The following is a 23597-nucleotide window of genomic DNA, read 5'->3' on the forward strand; positions in this document are numbered from 1 at the left end:
GTATTTTCTCAATGTTAATAATCACTTTAGGGCACTCAGCAATGAGTTTATCAGTTGGTGAGGTAGGTGCTATTATCCCCATGTTACAGATGAGGAAAGTAGTCACCAGAGAGAGGGAGGGGTAAAAATATGTCAAAAATGTCAACATGGAGGACATTAGGGGAAGGAAAGGAAAAGTGAATTGGGGTAAATCGGAGGGGGAGACAAAGCACGAGAGACTGGATTCTGAGAAACAAACTAAGGGTTTTGGAAGGGAGGGAGTTGGGGGATGGGTGAGCCTGGTGGTAGATACTAAGGAGGGCACGTATTGCATGGAGCACTGGGTGTGGTGCATAAACAATGAATCTTGGAACACTGAAAAAATAAAAAAAAAATGTCACCAAGCTACTAAGTGGGAGAACAGGATTTAAACAGGAGGGAACCTGCCTCCACAGCTGGCTTAATTGTTGCATTGTAATGCTTCTGTCAGTTCAGTGACTTGAGTGGATGTGGGATGTATTTGAGTTAAGGAACAAGACCAATAAAAGAGACTGTTCATGGGTAAAGTATTTGCTTACCATCTGGGACTACAACCAGTCAAAAAATTGTACTTGTGCAGATTTAGGGCAAAGCTCTCTTTTCTTTTATATCTAGGTGAACAAATTACCCATGATTTGGATCCCTCTACTTTTTTCTTTTTTTAGGACTAAGCATTTGATAAGAAACCTGTTTATTGGAGTTATTTTAAATATTTTATTATTTTTTAAAGGTTTGTTTATTTTAGAATGTGTGTGTGGTGGTGGGGCAGAGGGTCAAAGAGAGAATCTCAATCTCAAGCAGACTCCCCCTCTGAGCATAGAGCCTGATGTAGGGCTTAATCTCACAACCCTGAGATCACAACTTGAGATGAAATCAAGAGTTAGACACGTAATGGACAAAGCCACCCAGACGCCCCAATTTTCAATATTTTAAAAATTTGACATGTAAGAGGATGTTATATGTCTCAAGTGGATTATAAAAAGGGAATGGATATGGGTATGCATATCTGTTTTATTTGTTAGAATTAAAGAAAATCAGGCAGGAATAGTGAGTAAACAGGTTTCTCTGGGTATCCATGTCCAGGAGCTCTTCTGTCAGGGAAGATGGAGAGGTGGAACCACTGGCTCTTGAAGGAAAACTAGAATTAGATTTCTTTCAGTGACTCAGAATGCGAAGCACGGACTTGGTAGAAGGCTTTTTATAAACAGAGGAACAACAGAACTCTTGTGTTTACCAGAGTGTGGGATCCAAAAGGCATGACTTAGCCCTGGATTCATGTGCTTATCTAATCTGACTGAGATGAAATTTAGTTATCATTGCAGGTACATTTGACTGCCAGGTATTACACAAACCTTTGACTCCTCTCAACCATGCTCAACCATGGGTATTACCCATGTCTATCCATGAGGACCAGGCATGGCTATGGCAAGCACCAAATCCAAAACAGCAGTAGTTTAGAATACAATAGCGTTAAAAGGTGGCTGAAGTAAAGAAACCAAAACTGAAGCAGCCCCATGGTCACCAGAAATCCAGGGTGGGAAATGTGCATCACCACCCAGGCTCAAGGCTCTCTTGCAGTCCCAGATGACCACTGGGGTTGAAGACATATAAGAGTGAGAAGTGTCAGTCTTCTATTTTTGCAAACAAGTAAAGTAAGCCCAACTCTTCTTTTTTTGGTTTTATAAAAGAGAAATACTAAAATATTGATGCTAATATTAACTGGCTTGTTTTTAAATATATTATTTAAATTCTCAGTTTTAATATGTAGGTATTTTACATATTCCAAGTTTTAGTTGAACAAATACCAACACAATCCATACGTGTTTGTAATACTCAATATTTTGGGAGTGTAAAAGGGTCCTAAGACCCAGAACAGTTTGAGAACTGCTGGAGCCCACTAGTTTCCTGATGGCGTTATATTTTTGTTTGGTCAACAATTATGCCTGACAGTTTTGGGGTGCTGAGAATACAGGTGATCAAGACAGGCAGGTCTTACTTTCCTATTGGTGCATGTGCAAAGTTAGGTGACTTTGTTAATGAAGACAAATGAACCACATAATTTCATGTAATGATTAAGTGCTATAAAGAAAATTAAATGGTGAAGTGGCTGGAAATGTGTGGCTAATTTAGACTGAGGGGAAGAGGAGTTTTGATCTGAAACCTGATGGGCAAAGGGGAGCCTTTGCTTTTTCTAGCTGCTACTGCCCTGCCTCCCCCACTCTAGCCCCACTGGCCTTTCTGTGGTTCCTAACTATACCAGGTGGGTTCTTTCTTCAAGGACCCCTCTGTCTAGAAAACTCTGGTTACATTTTCATTCCAGTCATTCTAGCCCAGATCTCTTTGAGAGGACAGCTACCCATCTCAAACCCATCACTAGCCATTTGTTTACTGGGTTTCATTTTTCTTCTTATCATTTATCTCCACTAGATATTGCTATATATATTTGTGTGTCTCTCCTCCACAAAAACAGTAAACACGACAACAGAGACTTGGGGGTGACTGTTATAACCCCAGATTAAATAGAGCCTAGGGCACAGAAGGCTCAATGTGCTGGATAACTGTAAAATATAATGGGAAAAGAAACCTTAGCTTCTGAAAAGATAAATGAATGCTAAAAGGAAGTTACTGAAAGACCGCATATGTGGTTTTAACGCAACCATAAATATCCAAGGCGAACAGAGACTAGTGTTTCTGTTACCTGCCTCTCAACACAGAGAACTTAGGGGTAACTTCGCCAGTTTGTTCCCGTTATATCCACAGTGAGTAGATCAGTCACTGGTGCACTGTAAGGGCTCAATTACTGTGGAATGAATGGGTGCCTCCCTCCTACCAATCGCTAACCTGAGCCCAGAGAGAGAAAACCTTGGCCAAAATCACTCCAAATCTCAAGTACAAAGGCGGGACTTGGACGCAGGAGTAACCGAATCCGGGAAAGGGCTGGTTCCACCGTAGCTACTGATTCTCCACTTCCCACAACTGCGTCGAATCCTGGTAGAGCCTTTAATTCTTAAATTAGGAAAAGAAAAAGCCTGGCCGCCTACCGGCAGACGAGGAGAAAGCGAGGGTTATCAAACGTGCAGTTTCCCTGGAGCCCCGAGGACGCCTGCGGAGGCCCTCAATGTCACATGACTAGGGCCGTCACGTGCGCCGCGCGCGCCAGCCTGCGCAGCCGCACGGCGCCTCTTGCGCGCCATTCCAGAAATGGCGGCTCCAATGGGAGGTATGTTCTCCGGGCAGCCACCTGGACACCCCGGGGACTCCAGGGGCCAAGCTTCGCTTCTCCAGGCCGCGCCAGGCCCTCCGAGAACTTCTAACAGCACCTTGGTGGATGAGTTGGAGTCTTCTTTTGAGGTAAGATGAGACTGGGGCGTCTGTGTTCCCAGCCTGCCTTCTTTCCTGAAACATAAGCCGCGCCTGGGCAGTTGTCTTCTTTCAGCGATGCCCACATCAGGCTTGTGAATAGGAGAACAGGCTCAGAGAACGGAAGTCACTTGCTTTAGTTTCCACGTTGAGTGGTGACCGGCATTCTGCTCTGGTCTGCTGGCACAGATGTAAGCTTTATGTTTCTGGAAGCACGTGGGCTTGAAGTTTGCCCATCCCCAGCTTTGGGACCCGTCTAGGTTCCCCGTCTGTTTGTTGTACCTGTTCCATCCTTTTTTGAGCCCTGAGCGCTCTTCCCCGCACTCCTGCGTGTTTAATACTGGTTCATCTAGGATAGGTAACGTCACACTGCTATGTTCTGTGTTCTTTCCTTTGGGCTCCACCCTCAGATGGCTCCAAACTAACGGACTCTTGGAGCTGAGATGGACTTCTGTGAAGGTTACTGTGTGAAATTTGGTACTCGAGGGGAAAGAAGGGAAGCTGGAGAGAGTGAGGGAGACAGGGATGACCCAGATTCTGAGTTCTACCCAAGAAGTTAACCCCTCTAGCAAGGGAAATGGGGAGTGGTAGACAAAGGAGAGGTAAAAATAGGTGCTTAAAAATAAGATGGCTTTCAGTGGTCTCTAGAGCGGAAGATAAGCCTTTATTATGTGGAAATAAAATAATTTTTAATTGCAGCTGCCTTTCCACATTTTAAGTCCTAGTCGGGTGAGTTTTATACTGTGTATAATAGCAGAGTAGAGCGTGAATGTAGGTTGTTAATGAATGTGTTATTGGGGCTGCATGGGAAAAATGCTTTTACCTGGGACTGTACATTAAAAAACTTGGAAGTAACTGATTAAAAGACATCGAAATTCATCTGGGAGGAGGATGAGATGCCTTTGCAGTGGTGCCAAGCCATGAAGGAGAGGGTTTGGTAAGCTTTAGAGCAGCATTTAGCATTGAGATGAGGTGGCTGTCAGTCATGAGTGCTTGCTGAAAGATTGGCCTTGTAGAAGTCTTGGCCAGAGCAGACACCAGTGCTCTAATGCTTAAAACCCTTTAGTGGCTACCTGTCAATCTTGAGATAAAGTCAGAAGGTTTACTGTGGTATTCCTAGCTCAGCATATTCAACTCTCAGCTGCATTGCAGTTTCCTCTTACTCTGACCACAGAAGACTTTTTCTCTGTGTGCTGTTTATGTTCTCTCTGGGTTTCCAGGTCCCCTCCTCCAAATTGTGTATCACTTCCTCAGTGGATCTGCCCCTGGTGCCTTTTGTAGGATTTTTTTTTTTTTAAGATTTTATTCATTTACTTGACAGAGATCACAAGTAGGCAGAGAGGCAGGCAAAGAGAGAGGAGGAAGCAGGCTCCCTGCTGAGCAGAGAGCCCGATGTGGGACTCCATCCCAGGACCCTGGGATTATGACCTGAGCCGAAAGCAGAGGCTTTAACCCACTGAGCCACCCAGGTGCCCCCCTTTTGTGGGATTTACCACTAAACCAGGCCCATAAAGTCAGAGGCCACCTATCTCTCTTTCCTCCATCAGTGCTAATACAGTGGTGCTATATAGCAAGTGCTTGATGAATATTTGTCAAACAGTGAAGGAACCTGTTGTGTGTCAGTCCTGGTGTGGAATGGGACTGCGAGGAAGGGGGTGAGTGGCAGGAGTTGGGACCAGGTGGTGGTGGTAGCAAATACCAGCAGCCTCATTTGCAGGTCTCCCTCTGAGGGTCTGATGGACTCAGTGTACCAAGTTTCTTCATCAGCAGTAGTATATTTTGTCAGCTGATGTGCAAACCCGGACTCTATCAGCTCATTGAATGAATTCAAGAGAAGTTATTTCTTACTCTGAAGTAAGATTTTTGACATGGGAATGACATATTTTTTCTTACATTTTTTTTGGGTCACACAGGCTTGCTTTGCTTCTCTTGTGAGTCAGGACTATGTCAATGGCACGGATCAGGAAGAAATTAGAACTGGTAAGAATTTACTCTCTGTAGACTATGTTCTTACCTTCAGCAAGCTTCCTAATTACTGAATATATACTCGATGTGTTTCAGTTCTGTTTGTATCCTGAGATAACTTTTCCAGGGAATAAGATTTATGCAGTCATTTCTGTATACTGCTGGTTCTTTGTTCAGTTCATTAATTGACATGTCACTCATAATGAACCACTTAAATTGAGCTTTTTTTTCCATTTTGGTATAGGTCAGAGATAACCAACAATGCATACTACTTTTTTCAAAAACCCAAGTTTTGATTATTTTTTGAAGGTATTACACAGAAAAGTCTCTTGTGCTTCCCTGACTTCAGCCAAGTTCGCCTCAGAGGCAACCAGTGTTTCTGACTTTTTTTGTACCATATTTTACATGTTACGTTTTAACTGGAAGTCATGATGCTAATTGCTGGATCTCTGGATTATCTCTCTTCAGAAGAACTTTTGTGTTGTACTGAGGTATCATTCAACTCATAAAAGCACAAATTATGTGCTACTTAATGTTGGTTAATACATGGGGGTTGGGAGTCAGTATCACTGCTGTGACCAGAATTAAAATTCCAGATTACATCTGTGGGAAGGTGCCATTTTGATATTTTGCTGTTCATTTATGAGGGAGATGCACATGTCTAGGGTTTTTCTTAATATTTTGACCTTTTTCTCATAAGGTGTTGATCAGTGTATCCAGAAATTTCTGGATATTGCAAGACAGACGGAATGTTTTTTCCTACAGAAAAGATTGCAGTTATCTGTCCAGAAACCAGAGCAAGTTATCAAAGAGGTATGAACTCACATTTCTCCTTAACTTTTAGGAAAAACACATGTTGTCAGGATTCTATCTGTGCTTTAAATGAGATACATATCCTTTTCCCATGAGTTATCGTAGGGCTTTGTAGATTGAATACAAATGTTGCTAGTTGTCAGTGTTGATGACAAGCTGGGCAGGTAGTGGAGCCAAGGGGTCGTGGAGGAAAGATGGACTCAAACAGAGCAGTGTAATTTGCTGGCTTTCATGAAAGACTTTTCCTTCAGGAAAGGTTCTTGAAAAAAGTGGAGAAACCATTAATGTAGATGACAAGCTCCTTTTGGACAGAAACTGGCGTGTGTGTATCCCCAGCTGCCTTAGACGCAGGAAGGGCTCAAGTTTCTTCAAGGAATCAAAAATTAAATGTTTTGTCCAGCTTCCTTGAGACTCAGGATTTCATTTATCTCAGTTGTTTGATCGGGGGCATTTGGAAATGTGTTGAGGTTGCCATGATGACTGGGAGGCTTTATTGGCATTCAGTGTGTTGGGCCAAAGCCTGCCAAATGAATTGTGGAAGGGAGAATCATCATCTCGCCCAAGAGACCTGTGATGCCCCTAATGAGAAACACTAAATTGAAAGGCTTGTTTTGGGGACTTTTGAAGTAAGTCCTCCCAGTTAATTAAAAACATTCTTTTTATTCACTGATACCAGCTATTGAGAACATGAAGGGTAAAATGATATTTTTAGTTTATCTTGTCAGATCATTTCCTGATTTGAACACTTGACTAGGAACATAGGTGTGTTTGAGGTCAGGCCTTAATAAAGAATTGTAATGCTGGTATTCATTTAAAAAACTCTTGAATATGAGATTTTAACACTTTATCCTGAACTGATAGAACAGTGGTTTTGGACTCTTTTTTAAACAGTTGTTCGCATATGTTTCAGGTTCTCAGTGTAAAAGATCTCAGCAGTAGCCTTTGAATGGAGGTATTGGGTGCCTGGGGACTGGGATGGGAAAGAGACTGCCCTTTGGTACTTTAGAATATTGGAACATCTGTATTACTTACTAAATTAAAATGAAAAATAAAAACTCCCAGTGTTAGGCAGGTATCTTCCATTGGAGGAGCTGCTGCAGGTTGTTTATAGATAGTGGAGCCAGGCAGGATAATAGGTGTACAATGGTTTAATTGATTCTCCTGATTTGAATTACTTCTTAGAGCTCTTACTAGATCAGGAACTGTTTTCACTTTTCATGAGCTTACTCTTACTTCGTTGTCTTTGTTTGTAGGATGTCTCGGAACTAAGGAATGAGTTACAACGGAAAGATGCTCTGGTCCAGAAGCACTTGACAAAACTGAGGCATTGGCAGCAGGTGCTGGAAGACATCAACGTGCAGCACAAAAAGCCAGCTGAGATCCCTCAGGGCTCCTTGGCCTACCTCGAGCAGGCATCAGCTAATATCCCTGCACCAATGAAGCAAACCTGAGTCAGAGCTGGTCTGAAGGTGATCTGGTGTGTGAGTCAGCCTAAACACAGTCTTGACAGACATCACTTGTGGACATGACATTTTGGAAGAACTCTTTGCCAAAGAATAAGATGATTTTTGTTGATGATCTCACCTAAAATTTTCCCCTTATTTTTTTAAGCGTTATTTTTTGAGTACTTTATAAAATGCCTATACAGTTTTGGTAAATCAAGTAAATTTTCCCATCTGTAGCAAAGTTTAGACTGTTAGTGTGATGCCACCTACAGATTTCCTTTTCATGTTTCTTTTTTCTGTTTGTACTTACTGTTTTTGTATGACTTAGTCTCTTCGTGTTTCCAGTTTTAGATTAGCTTGTATGATCTGATCTAAGAATCAGAAGGTGAGGATTTTGTTTGCAGGCCTTTCATGACAATTATCCCTCAGTAGTTGTGCAGAAAAATAGGTAAATTTGCATGTTTCAAGACTTTAAATTACCTCAAGAAGAAGAATCTAATACAGTGATATTTGTAATGCATCTGGAGCTCTTAGAATGAGGATATTTTGTAAATAGGTTGAAAAGGTTATAATATCGTAAGTTAGAATAGTAATAATATGGTACAATCCTTACGTTGATGTTGACTTATTTGGACTAACCTTTATATTTTGTGTAGTGTTTTTCCAGTTTTTGGAGTGGGGGTGTGTAGTAGGAGCAGTAATAAGCTAGTTTTGTTATGTTCTCCAGTGATGAATCACTGTAAGTAAGGGGGCAGACTTTGTTTTCAGTGTGATGCTTGAGGCATATATGCAGTATGAAATATTAAAGCTTGCTATGATCATCTCTTTTCATTTTGAATTTGCTTGTGTCTTTCTTGTTTCTGGTTTTTTTGTAGCTGAATTTTCCACTAAGGATGGTTCTTGCTAATGAGTGACATTGATACCAAGGGACTGAGGCCTCTGGGTGGGGAGTGGGCTGCAGGATGACCCTCAGCAAACTCCCCATCCTCAAAAATCATGGGAGCCTCAGCATTTGGGAAGACATTTTACCCTCTTGTTGGTTACAGAGGCCAATGAGATTCACTGTTGAGCTGCCTTTGGGAAGTACAGAAGGGCATTGAGAGTGGTGCTCCCTAGGTGAGATTTTTCCTTTCTCTGTGTTTACAGTCGCTTATTAGATGACACCTCCTAACTGAAAACAAATGCTCTATTGTTTTCTAAACAGGCAGTACTTCTACACCCTGTATCCTGACTTGTTTTGATTCCTTCAGCCTTGAGGGCTCCTCCCTCAATAAGGTTGATATCCATCCATTTATGGTTGTTTGGCCTGGATGCCACCTGGTCCCTGAAGCCTCTGCATGCCCTCGCTGCTGCACCCCACCCAGGGACATGGGACTTCCTCTTTCTCTGCCGACCTTGCTTGATTGTCCCTGAGGGTTAGAGATTTATATCTGTTTCTGAGCCCCTCATGAGAAGTAGGCATTGTTCCTCTCAGAATATACACTGGCCATTTATTATTTATCTTTTATGCATGATACTTATTACTCCTTGTCTGTGCATGTGTGTGGGGTATCCAGCTGGGGCCAACCCCTCAGTGTAGATGAAACAAAGCTCTTAAAAGTTGTTTTTACTTTTGTTCTACGACCTCAGGGTTGTTAATCTGGCCAACCTCGTCCTTGCGGAATTCAGATGGATCCTGGAGCATGAGTATAAAGACCAAGTAACCTCAAGTGCAACCACTGTGTTGGCTGTTACACTGATGCTAGAGCAGGTGATAAGGGCTCAGGTACATGATAGCAGCCATTGCTTGGGTGAGTTCATTCTTTTCCACCCTAATTAAGAAACGCTTTACAGCAGTCTTCCTTTACAGTTTCGCCCTAGCAGTGTTAACCCTTCCTCCTGTCATAATAGGGCCTACCAAGATTTATCACCAAATCTTGATTATCACCAAATCTTGGTGATTCTCCCCCCTGACTCAATCCTGAATCAGTTCATTTCTCTTCATCTCCACTGTTCTCCCCAAGCCATCACTGTCAGGTCTGGACCACTCACTCTTGAGAGACTGATGGAATCAGATTATGTACACAAAAACTGGAAGAACGTTTTCTCTCTCAGATTGAGTTTCTTTGTCAGTGTTTTCTATGGTATGGAGAGGTAGGATTTTAGTCACTGCTGGTGAAGGTGTAAACTTGATAGGAACTTTCTGGATGATAATCTTGATATGTCACAGAAAGCTTAAGCATGTATCTTTTGATGCTTTACTTCACTCAAGGAGTTTGTCCTAAAGAAATAAATGGTAGGGGATGCCTGGGTAGCTCAGTTGGTTAGGCAGCTGCCTTCGGCTCAGGTCATGATCCCAGCATCCTGGGATCGAGTCCCACATCTGGCTCCTTGCTCAGCAGGGAGCCTGCTTCTCCCTCTGTCTCTGCCTGCCATTCTGTCTGCCTGTGCTCGCTCGCTCTCCCTCTTTCTCTCTGACAAACAAATAAAATCTTAAAAAAAAAAAAAAAAGAAATCTTTAAAAAGAAAAAAGAAAGAAAGGGTAGAAGCATGCACAGATTTATTTAACAAAGATGTAATCATTGCAGGATAGAACCTAGAAATTTAACCATCTTTCACTCAGCTGCACCAAGAAAGAAATCAGACAGATGTAGAGTCTCAATAAAACTCTGTCTCTGCAGCTTGTATCCTGCTGAATTAATTAAAGGAGACAGTTGTACAAGGTGCAGCCTGCTTTGCTAGTCATCAGGAGTTGCAGTGTTGGAAAAATATTTCAATAAACAGAGCTATCCATACATAGTTTTTAAAACACAAAATGGAAGCATGATCCTATAATGCTCACCTTAAGCGGGAAACAAGATAACTAAAAAAATGTGATAGTGGGACCCCTGGGTGGCTCATTTGGTTAAGCATCTGCCTTCAGCTCAGGTCATGAACTCGGTCCTGGGATTGAACCCCAATTTGGGCTACTTACTCTGGAGATGCTGCTTCTCCCTCTCCCTCTGTGCTGCCCCCCAACCTGTGGTCTCTCATACTCTCTCCCTCTCTCTAAAATAAATAAAATCATTAAAGAAAAAGTGACATTGAAAATAACATGGTATATTACATGTCTGGGACAAGTATTGTCATTTAAGAAATTATAGGGCCACATGTTTTGATTAGTGATTTTACCTTTATTGTGATTTGTAATTGGATTTCTCTCAGAATGATGTATGGAAGCAGCTACTTTTTATTTGAAGATGATCTAATTGAGGTTAATGTGAACATTCTATTTCTATGATCCATCTTCATCTAATTTCACCTTTCTTTGGGAAAACAATACAAGTCACAGCCATTTTTATTGCCCAGTTGTTTGAAGTTTTATTCAAAGAGCAAAGGTTTGACAGTGCATAGAATAAACAACTGTTTATGGCCACCTGTGGCCAGCACCAAAGGACTGAGAACATATTTTGCCCAAATGTATTGAGTCTTGTCATATCGCTGTCAGAAGGTCAGACAATTCAGCGTGGACTTTCACAGTCAGCACTGTGAATGGCCAGTCCTGAGTCCCTTTAATGTACTGAGCATCCATGCAACGGAGAAGCAATGCACCGTGAGGCAAAGGGCCCAAGCCCAAAGACTACAAGTTCAGTAGATCTTTGACTTCATAGAATACTTTAGAAACCTTGACAAGTGACCAAATTGAAACTATAGTCATTGAAACTGAGATGTGTGATGGGGCAAGGCTCAGTTATTTACAGAAAAATTCTGGCAGTGGCTAATTCTAATTCATGATTGGTATCATTCACCATAATATTTTGCTTAATTCTTGTAAAGCCCCTTTTGAGGTAGGTGTTATTCCCTCTGTATTCTACTTGTAGGCTTCATGTCCTGGAGCTATAAAGTCAAAGCATTCAATCCAGGTATGCCAAGGTCGGCTATAGTTCACTCCTAGTTTTGCCTCATTTTGTTTTTAATTGGCTTTCATGAGTATCTTGAACTTTTATTCTTCTTCCTACTGAGGTTGAATGTGCATTTTGGAATTGTGTCATTTACATAGAAATACTTTTTAAGTGGAGAGAACTAGCATTCTAAGGAAAGATGAAACCACTTTTAGAGTAGACCATGGAAATCACAAAGCCTGATATTCCATAAAGTGGAATGAAACCTTCTGGGTACTAGAAATACAATGTGAATGTTATCAGCAACATTAATATTTTTCTAGGGTGCCTTTTGATAACACATATTGGGGCGGGGAGGTTACCTTAATGGCAAGAATTTTTTTTAAGCACTGGTGTCACAATGAAATAGTATGAAATGTTAAGGCCAAAATTTTTTTTGGCTAATATATATAAACCATATCACAAGCAAGTTATTTGGTTGGTTGGTTGTTTAGTTCATTCCTTCAATCAGATGCTTTAAAAGAAATGTTTTTCAAATGTACTCTTTCTGATGGATCCCAAGAACCAGTTCAGAAAGAAAAATACTTGGTAAACCATTCCTGGTGGGCAGAGCTCTGTTTCTGCTGGACTTCTTTGGGTTGGGCTGTTTCACCATCTTGTGTCCTAGAAACACGCCAACAAACAAAAAGTTGCTTAGATGGTTTTGAAAATTACTCAGCAAACACCTTAATACCCCGCTATCTTTCAGGGAAAGAAAGCTGCTTCGTTACTCTTGGAAAGACAGTACAGTGTAACTGGCCAACATTCATAGCTGGAAGCAAGTTGTGAAAGGTGGGGGTGGGGAGGGAACATCCAATTCCCATTTTGAAAACACGGTCTCCAGTTTTACTTTAGACTAGTGAGGCATATCATGCAGCCTTATTTATTTCAGGCACAAATAAACTATAAACCTCATAAAAAAGGTTATGAGATAGTTAATCATCACAGCCTTACAATGTCTGGCTTCTCTAAGAGCTATCTAATGTGTCCTAGCATCTCAATAAGACAGTGGAGTTAGCCCAATTAATTGAAGAGACAGTAAGCCAGAAAAGTATGATGGATACCTGCCGGAATGGTCTCTGTCTGCATTTGTGAAGCTTTACAGACAGGTGTGTGCTACTGAGATGAAACCAGAGTCAGGAGCTGGCTCTAGCAGTTTGAGAGACCTGTGCTCAGGGGTCCAGGCCTCAGTTACCCCAGCTGTGAAACAAAAGGGCTGGATTCATTTGGTGACTGCCAGAGGCTCTGTCCAGCTCAATACTCCTAAAGGGCTGTGCCTCCCTCTTTGTTTAAGTAGCCACAGGGTTGCGGGCCTTTGGAAAAGGAACTTTTTAGAAGGAGCCCTTTCTGAAATGCAAAATTCAAAGCCCAGAATGTAAAATTTTGCCTCTGAATGGAAGACTGGACAGGAGGGAGAACCAATAAAGGGACAACTCACATTCCCAAAAGAAACATGTTGCAAGGGTTTCTGGGAAAGTAAGATGGTATATGAAAACATCATGAATGAGCTCCCAAACCCATAGATTAAGAGGTCTTACAACTTCAAGATGATACAGTAAATCTTGAGACATAACCTTAATAATAACAGTGGAAATACACCTTCTGTACCAGGTCTTGTGCTAAGCATGTCCCACAGATTCATTCCTTTAGTCCCACATCAGTTTGATGAGGGAGATGCTATACTATCTTCATTTTAGAGGTAAGGAAATGGAGATCCAGAGAGGTCAAGTAATCTGCCCAAGGCAACCTAGGTAAGAACAAGAAGGATCAGAATTTGAATCCAGACCCCAGGGCCAGATGACGAGAGTCCCTCTTCTGTGTTAGCCACAGTGACACGGCCAGCCGAGTGTCCCTTATCCAATCTATGGAAAAAGGCTTTCTGGAGTTTGGTACCAAGATAGTACCTCTTCTAAAGAATGACATACTTCTTTCCTCTTACACAACCCTTTGGCTTGATTGTAATTTGTCCAAGACCGGGTTTGTTTTACCATTCTTTATATTTGCCCAAATGCCGGATATTTAAGAGGTGCCAGAAAGGAATCCAAATTCCCCTCCTATTAATGGAAACTGGAAATCACAGCTTCCCCTCCCGCCGCAGCCCTTACCTTGTGGCAGTTTTCGCATCTAGAGACTGGGGAGGTTTGTAAGGCTGACCAGAGCCAGGGCTTGGGTCCAAGCTGGGTGATTTAGTTATTGGAGGAGCGTTGATCCTGGAGCTCAGATCACCACTCAGAAAGTTCTTTGCGTAGGAGGCGAGGTTTGGCACACTGACCACTCGGCTGGGCACTTCCTCCATCTTCTTTTTCTGTTTGTATTAGAAGGAAGGCTTTTTAGTGCTACCCCAAAGAAGCATTATTGTAAAAGCAAAAAGGCCCACCCAGCCAAAACTATGGGAGAGGGGGCGATAATTTTATTTGTATACTTACGTGTTTGTTTGTTGTTGTTTTTTAAGATTTCATTTACTTGAGAGAGTGTGTGTGCATGAGAGAGCACAAGCAGGGTGAAGGACAGAGGGAGAAGCAGACTCCCTGCTGAGCAGGGACCCGGACACCGGGCTCAATCCCAGGACCCTGGGATCATGACCCGAGCCAAAGGCAGATACTCCACTGACTAAGCCACCCAGGCACCCCTTACATGTTATTTTTTAAAGCATTTTTTCCTCCAGTCTACTTTATGTTTTAAGAAACACATAGGTTTACAATTTCTTATCAGAAACTTCTAGGGATAGATGTGTTATAATTAAAAAAAAAAAAAAAGTTTTAGGCTTTAGAAGGCCATCTAAAACCCCCAGCAGGGGCTGGGCCCATTGTCCTCAAATGTGTTAATATTTCTGGAGTGAGATTTAGATCTTTTTGCACTGAGGGGCATATGTAAAAATTATAAATTATAAATGAGCTCACATCAAGTTTATTGTCCTTTGAACTATTAAAAAATATTTTTTAGCACTTTTAAGATTTCTTGATAGCAGATGAGAGACCTCGATGTGAATATTTTCATTATAACAACTTGAAAAACATACAGGGATTAAAAAATAAGAAGTAGAAGATGCCTGCTCTTTTTCTTTTTTTTTTTTTTAAGATTTTTATTTATTTGACAGAGAGAGAAATCACAAGTAGGCAGAGAGGCAGGCAGAGAGAGGAGGAAGCAGCTCCCTGCTAAGCAGAGAGCCCAATGTGGGACTCAATCCCAGGACCCTGAGATCATGACCTGAGCCAAAAGCAGAGGCTTTAATCCACTGAGCCACCCAGGTGCCCTGGAGATGCCTGCTCTTTACTCTCCTCCCTATCACCCAGATATAACCATTATTAACAGTGACATGTTTATTTATAAGAAGTTTGGAGAATACAAAAAACCCATACAAAATTAAAAAATTATAAGTACACCTAATCCACCTAGCCAGATACAAATACTGTTTGCTACTAATTTGGACTGTTTCCTGTGAGTCTTACTTTTAGTGGCTATCCCTCTGAATGTATGCCAGCCCCCTGACAAATAAGCTACAGTTACCTTTAGGAAAACAAAGCCAGCAGAATTGTGTGATGCTTGAAACCAGGAAACCAATTTACCTTCATGGAAGGGGTCAAATATCCTGGGTGAGGATTGAAAGAGAAGGACCGATTCCGATGGGACATGGCACTGGGGAAGGCTGCATAGTGAAATCTTCTCTCCTCCTGGAAAAACAATACAACTGAGTCTACATGAGTACATGAGCCTAACTATACAGCACTGGATTTGACCTGAAGGAAAAAGGCTGTGTGAGGGCAGATCACAGCACAAGGAGAAGAAAGCCCACAGGAGGGAAGGGGAGGTCAGCCGGGGTCACTGGGAATCAAGCTGCTGTCCAGGGAAGCTTTGAGAAAGCAACTTTACTCCTGTGGCCTTTGAGTCCCTAGCTTCTCTCGTATAGGAAAGAGCAAGCTTATTTGAAACACTATACATATATATGTATATATATATGTCCAGGTACTCTTAGCATCTGAAGAAAGTCTACTGCAGAAAGTTAATAATAAAGAAAACTCCAGCTACAAAACCACATGGCTATTGTTTATGTGTATCATTATCCACTTTTTTCTTTCCTGCTGTATTATTTTTAAAGATTTTATTTATTTATTTGACAGACAGAGATCACAAGTAGACAGAGAGGCAGGCAGAGAGAGAGGAAGGGAAAAGGGAAGCAGGCTCCCTGCCAAGCAGAGAGCCGGATGTGGGGCTCAATCCCGGGATCCTGGGATCATGACCTGAGCCAAAGGCAGAGGCTTTAACCTGCTGAGCCACCCAGGCGCCCCATGCTGTATTATTTTTAAAGCAAATTCCAGTCATTGTATAATTTCATCTGTAAAAACATTAATATATATCTCTAAGAGATAAGGATTCTTAAAAAAAAAAAAAAAAAAAAACCAAAACCGAAAACTTAACCACAATACTTCTGTCATATTTAGCAAACAAGCTATTCCTTAATATCTAATTTTCAGTTAGTGGTGAAATTTTCCTGATGGTCTCATCAGTGTACTAATACGATGGGAATGGTCAGGGGTGGGAGTGGGAGTGAGAATTGAGAGACATGGCTGTACGTGTGGGAGGACCTGAGGCCACCATAAGATGTAGGTATTACTTGCAGAAGACGGGAGGCCATGGGAAGTGCTGAATAGAGATGTGCTATCATGTGATATACTTTCGAAGATTGCTCTGGTTCATGTGGGGGAGGTTCGAGTGGGAGACCAGTAGTTCTCCACTGTGTGTGAGAGGGGCTTGGACTAAAGTGGTAGAGGCAGAGATGGGATGGGGGGAGGTGGCTGGACTGATGTCCCCCATAGTGGGCTACACTGACAGGAGTGAGTTAAGACCCACAGTCTCCAGAGCTGAATGTAAGCCAGGGGAAGCATTCCTAAGCAGTTCAGCTGTGGTGATACAGCTCTCAACCAGACCAGAGAGCAGGGAGAGGTGGGTTAGTGCCCAAAGGAATGGATGAAGCTATCGGGAGATAGGGATAGGAGGTGTGTGGGTTGTGACAGGGCAGGAGAGGATGGAGGAAGGGGCATTCCAAAGAAACAGCCTTAGGCTTTGGAGGCTGTTGGATACAGAACCAGAGGGAGAAAACTAAGAGTCCAGGAGGTGGCTTGCTAATTGCAAAACAGGTAGTCATTTTTGCAAAAGGAAGATCAATAAACAATAATTGGCTTGATTTGCTAAAATTCAGAAGGCAAGCCATTCTGGATTTTTCCAATTCTGTAGGTTAAAGAAAAAACAAAACAAAACAAAAACGTCAGGTAGATGCTGTGGGACTGAGTGCTTTTCCTGCATCTATTTTCCTGTATTTTTTTTTTTTTCAGGCGTATGTTTTTTGTTAGTTTTGTTTTGTTTTTTAGATCATAGACAAAAGGAATCAAGGGTCTTCTGGAGGGGATTTTAGGATTATCAGGATTAAAATCGAAGGGCCCCGAGCAAAGTGAATGGCTCTCCCGAAGAACTCTGCAGAGCCCCTGGTTGCCCCGACAACCTCACCATGAGCTGCTTGATGATCTCCTCTCTCTCCTTCAGGCGGGTCTGCAGACGGCCTATGAGCTGAACGTCCTCTGGCCTGGACGCCCCTTTCCCTGTCTTCTCTCCGGAATCTTTTAGTCTGTTTGGAGCAGGCATGCAGTTAGTCTCCTTACTGTCATTACCCAACAACAAACAGGTGGACGTGGTGGGGACGTTGCTGTGAGCTTAACCTGGCAGGCTCATCTCTCTATTCATGAAAGGGGAAACTGACGCCCTGGGAACTTGCCCAGGGCCATCCACTGAATTGACCGCAGAGCTCCGGGGGGAGACCAGGACCCCAACTCCCAGTCTGACCTTCCCCGGAGACTACGGGGCCAAGGACCCAAAGGCCTGTGTGTGATACACACGCTGCTCTCGGTGAAGCTTCAAAAACCAGGGATGTCACTGGACAAAGGCCTCAGCAAAATAATGCCCCACAATCCCGGGCCAAATGCCCACCCCCTCCGCCTCCGCTGCAGCAGTTGGGCTAATGCCGACGTGGCTCTGGCGCCATCTGCTGGCCGACACGGAACGCGGCATGCGCCCGTTCTCTGGCGGAGCGGCGGGGCAGCTGTAACAGAGCTAGCTAGCTAGCACTTTGAACACGAACCTAGAGAGAAATAACTCTCTGCATGGTGGGGGGAGGGTTATGGCTGTTTGGGACCTATGGACTGTAGCTGATAAGAGGCCAGGACTTTAGGGCGAGATGACTTGGGATCTAATTCTTATTCTGACTTTTTCTAGCTAGGTGACTGTCCGTAGCCTTTCCCTGTGACCTTTGGTTCTCTCTTCTTTTAAGATGGGCACGAAACAGGGTGGTTGTGAAGATTTTGTGAGATATTGGAAGGCTGGCATGTGGTAAGTGCCCACTAGGTGGTAGCTCATAAAACGTTCCACTCTGGATTTCTCATGATTTGCTTTGTATTGGAGACAGTGGAGAACATTTTTTAAAGAGCATGAACTAAGGGTCAGACCGGTGACATTTAGATTCACTCAGTGCTGCTTGACCTTAGACAAGTGGCTTCACCTGTCACCTTCCAACTGGTCTTTCTGCTGCTAATCCTGACTACCCCCCTCTCTTCTCCCAGCAGCCAGTATGACCCATTAAAAGATAAATCAGACCATGTCACCCCTGCTCAAAGTCTTGCAATGGCTTCCCAGTGAATCCTGAACACATCCAAACTCCTTCCTGTTTAGTGCAGGGTCTCCTTCATCCCTCCCAGCTACCCCACCAACCTCAATTCCTACCACTCACCCTCTCACTTATTCCTGGCTGCTCAGGCACATGAAGCAGGACCCAGGGACATTGCACTTGCTGTTGTCTCTGCTGGGAATGCTCTTCCTCTAAATGGCTCTCGCAGTCCCCCCACCTGCTTGTGCTTAAGTATCACCTCCTTAGGCCTTCTGGCCTACCACTGCCACTCCCTGGACACAGATCCTGTTTTTCTTCCAGAACTTTCTCTGAGTCAAATGTTTATTTGCTTCTTTCTTGTCTAAATCCCCATCTAGAATTTGTGAGCTCTGAAAGAGCATAGTCTTTGCTCAGTTCCCAGCCTAAAATAGGGCAGGGCACACAGTAGGCTCTTAACAAACATCTGTTGAATAAATCAATGAATGCATCCAAGCATGCACAAGGCCCCTTGGTTCCGTTATCTGTTATCTGTCTGGGGGAGTAACAGTTTCCATCGTGAAGGACTGCTGTAAAGATTCAATGAGATGAGGCATGTGAGAAGGGGCAAATGATCCTTTTGATTTCTTCCCAGTGTGAGGGTCAAACCAAGTCCACAAGGCAGTGCTCATTCCTCACAAAGTCCCAGTGCTCTGCACACAGAGAATGCAGGCTCCCAATGTGAGGGGGACCAGCTCTCCACAGGTACCCAGGACTGAGGGTTTTCCTGGAACTCGGGACTTGTAGTTTCAAAACTGGGAGAGTCCCAGGCACACTGGGATGAGCTGGTCACCCTAACAGAATGTACATCGACTACCCCTCGCAACCTCGGCCCCCAGACCTCACTTACTCAGTTTCCAGGGCAGCCAGCCGGGCCTGGAGCCGGGCTTGAGCGCTGCTGAAATCTGCCACCATGGCCTGCATCTCCTTCCGGTGTTCCTGGCGTAGCTTCTCCACCTCCCGGGCCCGCTGGGCTTGCTGATCCTCCTCTAGCAGCCTGCAGGTGGGTGGGAGCTCAGCTAGGCTGGCCCGTGCTCTGGGCACTGAACCTCATGGGCACTGGGGTTTCTCCACCCCCCATGGGATGGCTGGGTTGGGGAGACAGTCTGGGGGAGTGGTTATATGAATGTGAGGTCAGGACACTGGGAAGAACACCTGGGCGCTCTGAGTTGTGGGGTCCATGCGAACCCTGCCTGTGGGACCCCTTCTCAGCACCTCCTACCCCAGCATTCCATCCGTAGTTATAAACTTTCCAGCAACGGGGTGAAAGAGCTGTGAATTCAGAACTAATAGAAGCTATCCAGCTTGGAATAGGCAATAACAGTAACACCACGGTTTACCAAGGGCTTCCTCCAGGCCAGAGCCGGTGCAAAATCTTGCTTATGTTTCACTACATTCCATGGCAGCCCTGAAAGCTGGTGGTCTTACCTCCACTTGTAGACGACGGCACCGTGTAGGGGAAGTTAGCTGACTCTCAGGAGCTCACACAGCTAGTTAAAGAGCGCCCAGCACCGTTTGAACTATTCCATCGCCCTGTCTCCCTAAGGCTGGTTTTGAAGATGCTTTTGATATGGTCAAGTCTTGATTCCATAAATTCCTTGTTTGTAGGGAAGTAAGATTCCCTTTTCTATTCCAGGGCAAATCCTATGCAGTGTTGAACCGAAAGCACTAGTACTTTTCATGGGTCCGGAGTAACATTAGTGACGTGCTCGCATTAGGGAGTCTCTCCTTTGCTGAGATGTTGAGACGGGAAGCCTTAGATCTCAGAGGCTCGCCAAGGAGCTGTGGTAGGAGCTAGGGCGGGCCCCGGCCTGGAGACCCACCTGCGCTGGTCGCGGAGCTGCAGCGCCTCCTGCTGGTGCTGCTCCACCTCGGCCCGCAGCCGCTGCACGGCGTCCTTGAGCTGCGAGTTCTCCTCCCAGAGGGCGCACGCCTCGCTCGGACCAGGCTCGGCGGCGCCCTGCGGAGAGCGGGCCTGGCCCAGGCCGCCCCCGTCCTGGGGAGAAAGGACCCGGGAGAGGTATTTTCAGGGGGCGCCAAGGCGGACGAGACGCAGAGGGCCCCAGACGAGCCGCGCAAAGCCGGAACCAGGGCTCCGCCCAGCCTCCTGCTCCGGATTCGGGAGCTCGCAGCCAGGCTCCAGCTTTTCCCGCTTTGAGAGCTGGCCACATCCGGCCCTCACGAAGCTTAATAAGGCCGGTCAGCCAAGAACGTGGCTTAAATCAAAACCAGCCAACCACTCCGCCCGTTTTTCAGACCTCCTTGCGTTCTCTCTGCCCAGAGAGCCTTCCCTACGGAAACAGCACTGCTTCGGGGAAGAAGCGACCAGCTTTCTCCTCTCTCCTCTCCTTTCTCTCTCTGCCATCACTGAATCCGAATCCTGGCTGTGGAGAGATCACAGGGCAGCGCGCCGTGGTTTCCTCAGCTAGCCCGGGAGCGGTCCCGGGAAGGCACCATCTCTCTTCCAGTTTTCTAGTCCTCTGGCGCCTGCTCCGTGGCTGGCATCCAGTAGGTGCCAAATAAATGCTTGCTAAATGGCGCCTGAATGCCTGTGGTTCAGATAGATATTCGAAGATCTGTGTCCAAATTCAATGGGATCAGAGTTAACTCCTGCTTAGTGAATGCTAGGGTTTTCAAGGCCGCTCAAACGTGCCTGAAGGCTTCTGCATTTGCTCATTTCGCAGGAGGAAGAGCAGCTTGGCACAGGGAGCATCTGTGGGCCCCGCCTTACACCTCCTGCTTCCTGCCTTGGGGCTTGCGTGTGCATGACACTCATGGGCTCCTGGGCACCAGGCACTCAGATATGTAAAGCCTGGAGGAGCTTGGTTAAGGTCCTGTGGGACCACCCTTGACTAATGCGAGAGCCTGATGAATAAATGCATCCCTGTCTGTCCCTAGTTCGGACAGAGAGGATAATTATTTCACAGAGCTCCTCAGAAGATCCCAGCAGGTGGGATACCACTTACCTGCAGTGGGGGCCAACTTAAGGATGCATCCTTGTATGGGGTACCCGTCCCTTCCCTCTTTCGGTTCTGCTGCCTGGGGCTGTTCCTCCTTGCTAATACGCCCATATTTCTTCTCTGTGTGAGTTTTCCTCTGGGGCCTTGCTGTTCCTCCCAGAGGGTTCAGAGCTTCCCTCCAATGAGGTGAAGGTGAGGGAGGGCCCCTGGTGGCAGCCAGGTATCATCTCATCCACCCAGTGATCCCGGGGTTCTATCCACGGCACCAGGGAGGCTGTCATCATAGACGTCACAATCTCACAATTCCCCTGCCGCCTTCCATACATATGGCTGGCTCCAACAGATCTAGAACACTTACTGGAACATGATCTGTCTTCCCTCTGCTACACTTTACTGACTGGGCAGAGCTCCCTGTGATTCATCATTTAATATTCTTCATTAAACACAAATCATCTTCAGGTGCTCAGTACTGACAATATCTTGAGTGAAGAATCCCCAAACTCCCGGGACCTCCAGCGGGGCTGGGACACCAAGTAAATCTTCTGTGCCCACAGACTTGGTGGTGCTCCCATGCGGAGAGTGGGGGTGGAGATGAAATGAGGCAGACTGGCCTGGTTCTCAAAAGACTTCCGGTCCAGTTGAAAACAACCATAAAGAACATTCAGGATATATATGACGGCTGCCTAATTGGGTCATACAGTAGACACGAGGGCAGCAGGACTATAACAGGAGGCGCTGGGTGAGCTCAGAGAAGGGTGAGGCCGCAGGTGTGGAAGGGAGGTCCCGAGAGCCTCACCTTGACAGCACATATACTCAGATCAGAGGGGAGACCCCTGGCCCAGAGGGTGAGCTGGGCACTGAGGAGGGAGGAAGGCGTCCCAAGCAGGGATTGGGCACATGCAAAGGCCCAGGGGCACGATACTGAGCCCAAGTTTAGAGCAGAGGGAGATATGACTGAAGGTAAGAAGTGTGGCCAGTGGGTGAAGGCTTTTCCTTGCCAGGTATCTGGAAGTCGTTCTGATAGCAGGAGGGAGTCACTGAAGCTTTATATAGTTGCATACCTGTCACCGTATGGTACACGGTGGGCTGCAGGGGAGAGAGTCTGGGCTGTTAGGATGTCACTGCCCTGCCGGCCAGGTGGGAATATGGATGTACAAGGAAGGGGCTGAGGGGCCAAGTCTGACAAGGAAGTTCAAGGAGAGTTGGTGTTGAACCTCGGTGACAAAAAAGGCAGCTCCCAGTGATGGAAGCAGGGAGGTTAAGGCAGGGAGACTGTCTGAGGCAGCATTCTGAGACATCCTCTGCAGATTTGAAGGAGTAACCCCGACTGGGTGATTCTAGGGCCCATACCGCAATGCTACTCTAAAATGCTACTGTGTCTGAATTTAAAATGACACACAGTGCTTAAAACTTGTTTTTTGCTTTTCAAAATGGGAGGCTGCAGACCCATCCAGGATCTCCCAGGACTGTAGAAGAAGTGTCTTCCCCATTCCAGAAGTGAATGATGACCCCCTGGAGCCTCTCCGTTATGACTTTCTCCCTGCAGCCCTGATGTCACTGCAAGAGGGGTGCAGAGTGGGCAGAATGGGGTGCTGACCTCGGCAGGGACGGTGTGGTCCTCGCTGTCCCCTGGACACTGGGCGACCGCCTGCCGCCTGCCCAAGCCGCCCAGAGACCTCAGCTCAGCCTGCAGCGCCTCCAGGTCCTTCTGGTGCTCGGAGCAGGCAGCCCGCTGCTCTGACAGCTCCTGCTTGAGGGCCTCTAGAGAAGGAAGAGCTATTACTTTTTAAAGCCAAGATCATTTTCAAGTGCTAGCAAGTTTGATATTTTCCTTTTCTGTTAGGAACTTTTGGGGGCTCTATTTTTGTTGCTGCAAAGGATTGTTGAAACATTGTTTCAAGAATTCCATAAGCCATGAGGTACCCTGTAGGCTTAGATGTCTTAGTACAGAGCACATGCTCAACATATGTTGGTAAAATAAACAAGTGATGTTTAGAGTGGAAATTAATGGTATTATAAAAATGTGTCTGTAGCAAAAAGATTTCCCATAAACTTACTAAGCTTCTCTGAAAGTTATAGTATATTAAACATAGCAAAGCTTAGTTATTCTGATGATATGTTGAAAAATTTACTTGATTTATCTTTCCTCCCCACTAGGATTTTAATAGTGATTTCTATAGTCTATTTTCTTTAAAAAGCCCAAACCCAACTCAGTATTTTGAAATCCTTTATCACAAAAATATGTTCAATAAAACCCTTTAGTAAAGCATAACTAGAGTGGTTTCATTTATTACCCTTCCCTCTTCTGTAATATATTCCCTTCCCTCCCCTGCTCCCTCCCTCCCTCCACCCATCTATCCATCCATCTGTCCATCCACTCTACCTCTCTACACACCCACCTATCCATCTGTCCATCAGCCCATCTCACCATCCATTCATCCATCCACAC

The 23597-nt window shown here is 45.0% G+C and overlaps 2 protein-coding genes across 3 annotated transcripts in view; one reads left to right on the forward strand and one right to left on the reverse strand.

The window, feature by feature from the left end:
• Positions 1 to 3184: 3184 nt before the first annotated feature.
• On the forward strand, positions 3185 to 8432 carry MED28 (mediator complex subunit 28). Its single transcript, XM_004773408.3, has 4 exons — positions 3185 to 3369; positions 5292 to 5358; positions 6044 to 6156; positions 7410 to 8432. The coding sequence occupies exons 1-4, from the start codon at positions 3220 to 3222 to the stop codon at positions 7605 to 7607; spliced, it is 528 nt and encodes a 175-aa protein (XP_004773465.1). The 5' UTR covers positions 3185 to 3219; the 3' UTR covers positions 7608 to 8432.
• A 2734-nt stretch (positions 8433 to 11166) lies between these two features.
• FAM184B (family with sequence similarity 184 member B) overlaps positions 11167 to 23597 on the reverse strand; it is a 183182-nt gene continuing 170751 nt past the window's right edge. For both annotated transcript variants that reach the window (XM_045075998.1, XM_004773412.3), the window contains 7 exons: positions 22746 to 22909; positions 20012 to 20184; positions 19039 to 19185; positions 17003 to 17120; positions 15067 to 15171; positions 13606 to 13805; positions 11167 to 12124 (listed from right to left, as the gene is read on the reverse strand). In XM_045075998.1, coding sequence (XP_044931933.1) covers positions 12031 to 12124; positions 13606 to 13805; positions 15067 to 15171; positions 17003 to 17120; positions 19039 to 19185; positions 20012 to 20184; positions 22746 to 22909 — 1001 coding nt within the window. In that variant the 3' untranslated portion in view covers positions 11167 to 12030. The remainder of the gene's footprint in view (positions 12125 to 13605; positions 13806 to 15066; positions 15172 to 17002; positions 17121 to 19038; positions 19186 to 20011; positions 20185 to 22745; positions 22910 to 23597) is intronic.

Source organism: Mustela putorius, unplaced genomic scaffold (genome assembly GCF_011764305.1).
Source record: "Mustela putorius furo isolate JIRA1106 unplaced genomic scaffold, ASM1176430v1.1 tig00000083_pilon_pilon_pilon, whole genome shotgun sequence".
Classification (NCBI taxonomy): domain Eukaryota; kingdom Metazoa; phylum Chordata; class Mammalia; order Carnivora; family Mustelidae; genus Mustela; species Mustela putorius.